This window comes from Solanum stenotomum, unplaced genomic scaffold (genome assembly GCF_019186545.1).
Source record: "Solanum stenotomum isolate F172 unplaced genomic scaffold, ASM1918654v1 scaffold10264, whole genome shotgun sequence".
Taxonomy (NCBI): Eukaryota; Viridiplantae; Streptophyta; class Magnoliopsida; order Solanales; family Solanaceae; genus Solanum; species Solanum stenotomum.
In genome coordinates this window covers 91-4,854 of record NW_026020985.1, presented here as the reverse complement: position 1 = coordinate 4,854, position 4,764 = coordinate 91, and the positions used below count along the sequence as shown (strand labels likewise).

The 4,764-nt window shown below is 35.6% G+C and overlaps 1 protein-coding gene across 1 annotated transcript; it reads right to left on the bottom strand.

The window, feature by feature from the left end:
- Positions 1-592: 592 nt before the first annotated feature.
- LOC125849745 (receptor-like serine/threonine-protein kinase SD1-7) lies at positions 593-3,708 on the bottom strand. The gene is made up of 7 exons (XM_049529715.1): positions 2,472-3,708; positions 2,232-2,369; positions 1,964-2,133; positions 1,637-1,847; positions 1,304-1,541; positions 1,046-1,196; positions 593-952 (listed from the first exon to the last, which is right to left on the bottom strand). Exons 1-7 carry the CDS (start codon positions 3,706-3,708, stop codon positions 665-667), a joined length of 2,433 nt encoding a protein of 810 aa, XP_049385672.1. The 3' UTR covers positions 593-664.
- Between the last annotated feature and the right edge of the window lie 1,056 nt (positions 3,709-4,764).

Below are 4,764 nucleotides of genomic sequence, written 5' to 3'. Positions count from 1 at the left end.
GAATAATTTTTGGGACCTTGAATTATTCAATGCCTAATTTAGTGCGCCACTAGTGATTTTGTTACCTTGTAAATTTGTAACCATTGAGTTCACATAGTGCGCCACCAGCAAATTTGTTACAATATTCTAACATAAGATCACATTAGTGTCTCTCTCTATATGTATAAAATAAATTTTTAAGATATCTATCTCTAAAATATATATAAATTAGAGCAAATCTCATTAGTTTATGAGTTAATTATTTAGACACATTTTAATTTGCAATATTACTTATTTTAGCAGATTTTGGTGCCTCCAGATACGTCCAGATGTATGTATCTCGGATACATGGAGTCAAAGTAGGTGTAAATTGTTCTAGTTACATTGTATCCAAGTGAATTTGCATGTATCTGGGATACATAGCAAATCTCGCTCGCCACTCTCCCATGTATCTGGGACCAGATACATGCGAATCACTCTAGATACATTTTTTAAAAAAACATTTTCACAAATTTGATACACTGTAGGAACAGAAAAAAAAAACATGAAAACATCAATTAAACAGAGAAATTTAGTCTATATTTCTTCCAGAGCTACATTTATGCAAGTTGTACAAAAAAAAATTATGACAGCTCTATCCTGACAAGAAAAATTTACCACAAGAAGTAGGAGAAGTTAAATCATTTCATCGCGGTATTGGCAAGGTAATCGTCATCTCATTTATGGATACATCACTTAACTGCTGAGATTGCCAGCTGCTACGAAAAGCAGGTTCTTTTGGTTCAGGGATAGGCGTTGTTTCGTTGCTTAACATGAAAGATACATCAGACATTGTTGGTCGATCAACAGGGATTTCTTGAACACAGAGAAGGGCAACCAGAATAAATATTGTTGCTTTGTTACTGTCGCAGGTTTCTCTTATGGACGGATCAATCAACTCCAAGATTTTTCCTTCTTTCCACTTATTCCAGGCCTAAAAATGGTTCAAAATGAGTTGCACCATAAATAAAAAATATACGAAAAGAAGTGAGAAAACAGAATTAGCTAATGTCTTGAGTGTTCTTACCCATCCTAAGAGGGACGCGGAAATTTCAGTCATTAAAAAGTCTGAGTTACGTTCACCACTCAGGATTTCTAACAGCAATACTCCGAAGCTGAAAACATCCGATTTCTCTGAAAATTGGCCATATACTACGTATTCCGGAGACATATAGCCACTATGCCATATTTGTATAAATAAGTATCCATTAGATATCTACAAGATGGAATGACATAAAAGCTAGTAAAGCTTGGAAAACACAAATCACAAGGGGTTATTACTTACTATGTACCAACGACTCGATTTGTATTGGCCTGTGTTTGATCAGTCCCGAAAATCCTTGCCATTCCAAAGTCTGATATTTTAGGGATCATCTCTTGATCTAGAAGAATGTTGCTTGCTTTTAAGTCCCTGTGGATGACTTTTAATCTCGAGTACTTATGCAAGTAAAGCATTCCTTGAGCAATTCCTTCTATTATCCCCAAACGTGTAACCCAATCTAGTGTAACCTTCAACGAAGGGTCTAAAAAGACATTTGAACATCTCATTAACCAAAGGGAATTGAGAGGAGTAAAAATTTAAGTAATGTGAAGTCTTAAAACGGAGTAGAAGACGAACCAAACAGAAATTTGTCCAAGCTGCAATTGGACATATACTCATAGATTAGTATTTTCTCCTCCCCTTCAACACAGCATCCTAAGAGGCTGACAAGATTCTTATGCTGCAGTTTCGCGATTAGCTTCAGTTCATTCATAAACTCCTCCAGTCCTTGTGATGACCTCTTGCTTAGCCTTTTGATGGCTACGTCTCCGAATTCAGCTAAAAACCCCTGAAACAGAATATGTAAATCCACATCCACCATAGTCATGAAACGAAAATGAGACGTATGACGTCTCTCTCAAAGTAGCAGCAGTAAAATATCAACAATGAATTTAGTTTTAGCACCTTAAACACAGGACCAAATCCACCTTCTCCAAGTTTGTGTTCTCCATGAAAGTTGTTAGTAGCCTCTCTTATTTGCTGAAAGTTGTACTGCAGCAACTTCATATCGCTTTTTTCAACCGAATATAAACCAGACACGGACCTAATGAAAGCTTTAGTTCCATTCTTCCAGCCTAATTTCAAACAGCAATCAGTAAAGCAAATCAGTGTAATCTATACGAAATTCGAATTCAGTATTTGTATTTACAATTAAGACGTACACTAAACATACCTAGTCTTCTCAAGTGCTTTCTTTCGAAGATAAAGAAGAAAATACTTATAAGAACCAAGATGATAGATATTGCAGAAACAATACTCGCAACGAAAACTTTGTGTCTATGAGCCGAATTCCTAGATCCACCATGAGTAACTGCATCCAGAAGACAAAAAGTAAATAAATTTAGTTTTCTTGACCAAAGACGTGTATAGAATCGTTTGTTAGTAGAATTAGTAAGGATAGAAGTGAAAATACCTGGCATGGAGCCACGAACTCGAACATTGAGAACTCTGCCACCAGGAAAGTTGTGGGAAAGGTCCAGTAAATCTCCAAACCAAATTAAACAGGTGCTATTCGAATAAGCATAAGCTGAACAAGAACAGTTCCTAATGCACCGCGTTTCACAGTCCTTAATGCTCATATGTCCTAAGGAGATAGCATGATCCGGAAACTTCATACCCTCTTCATGTTTCAAGAATATGTCTCCGCCATCACAACTCAATGCTACTTTTCTAACACAACCATCATTCCATTTCCCGTTCTCCCAATCTGTTGAAAATCTTGGTTCAAATCCAGTTAAGCATCTGCATAATCCACTTGATCCAACATCACAGCTGCCAAATGGACCACACTCCGCGTAACGTTCACAAAGAGATTCTGGTGCCTGAAGTTTAACTTTCCACTTATTAGAATTTTGACTCCATACCAGCAACTGAATGTAACCATTAGGATGCAAAACAATCCTTAATGTTACCAACCCTTTGGTATAACCATACGTAACAAAAACTCCATCATTTCCCGAAACAACAGAAATATACCAAGCAATTCCTCCGATATTCCCTCCACTGTATTCATTACTATCATCAAACCTAAAATAAATACTGTTCTGCTTCAATATATAAAAACGCGTCTGCCCTTCAGGATCTATCCCAAACGAGAAATTTCCAGGCCGAGGATCTTCATTACTTGTCCACGAATTGATCATAATTCGTTGTCCAGTTTTTCTATTATAACCAAGTTTCATATCAGGCATAAACGTATCGGTAGGATGATCAAAGCTCTGCCACAATATATCAGACTCACCATGTATGAGCACTAGATTTCCATTATCTAGTAGTGCTCCTACAGTAGAATTTGAAGTTATGGATGAAACATTTGATGACCAAATAAGTTGATCTTTTACGTCAAAAATCACTAAATTCCCATGATCACCAATAGTGAAAACAACAGTAGAATTCTGAGGAATTCGAGATTCTCTATTAGCAATCCAAATGACTGTTTGTTCGGGGATCGTGTTGTACCATATGCCAAGATAGGTAAATGTAGAATTACACGGAGTGAAGAAGCCTAAGGCAAAACTTCCACCAGCTGAAATCATTTTCTGATTACCAGTGATTGATTTGCCCATCTTGATACTTTCTTCACTCGCCAGAAGCGTAACCAAAGAACAACAAAATATAACTAAAATAGCTACAACACTATCCAACTCCATTATATTTCCTAGTACAGCTCCTTGTAATTTGCTCCTGTTTAAAATGCTTTATTACAACAATTTTTTTTAAAAACAAACAGTATCCCTCCTTTAAAAAAAAATTGTGGTCCCTCTTTAGCAACACATTAGAATATATTGACTCTACTTTATGTATCTACCCACTTTGATATAGTTTCTGGTACTAAGAAGATTAATTGAACTGGAGATATAGCTTTTTTGAACCGTTCTCACACTGTAGACAACTTTGCAAACATGGATTTTAATGTATATAGAATGGACTAAAAACGTGTTAATACTATATACGAGTTGTTATTACAAAATCAAACAAGAATTTTCACTTTTCAAAAGTCAAAACATAGTACTAATAGAATTGTAAAATTAGATTTTGAGTCTAACTCACATTCTAACCTCTTGTTCAGCAGTACATTAGTTTTGTTATATGTTCCAGAACTAAAATTTGGAAAAATAATGCTTGTAATAACCCGAGGGGCATAGGCACATGTATGTGAGAGTGTCCAATTGAACACCCTTCGTCGGAAAAAAATACCGCATATACAAATAAATTAATACACAAAGTGATTAAATAATATATTTTGGACACCCTCATAATAGGTTGTTATAGCCTAGTGGTTTAAAATGTCTTTAATGTGTATTTAGACATCTTTAATGAGTCAATGCTCGCGTGCTCAAATCTCACTTGCAACATTTTTTTCTCCTTTTTAAAAAGAGCTTTTGTTGTTTAATTTTTGAACCCTCTTCCTGAAATTCCTGGCTCCGCCACTAATAGGCATGAAGCATAGTAGATATGTAAGTGAAAAAAGTGTCCTCAAGGTGCTGGAAGAGCCTGAACTTCCTTTTTCTTTTACATATACCGAGTGAGTTGAACATGCAAATGCAAATCATCACTTAAAGTGAAAATATGGTAAAAGTTCCAGGAGAGACTAATGATGTTTTGTGACATGTGAGTAGACTTGCATACTCCATATAAGTTAAGAGATTTAGAGCTGATTTGGATTGGCTTAAAAAGTGGTCAAAACTATTTTAAGTTATTTTAGT

Excerpts from the sequence above, each read along its gene's own strand:
- LOC125849745 (XM_049529715.1), bottom strand. The coding sequence starts at position 3,708 with ATGGAGTTGGATAGTGTTGTAGCTATTTTAGTTATATTTTGTTGTTCT. Across the intron at positions 2,134-2,231 it reads AAAGCACTTGAGAAGACTAG|GCTGGAAGAATGGAACTAAA; the intron begins GTATGTTTAGTG and ends GTTTGAAATTAG. Across the intron at positions 953-1,045 it reads CCGCGTCCCTCTTAGGATGG|GCCTGGAATAAGTGGAAAGA; the intron begins GTAAGAACACTC and ends AACCATTTTTAG.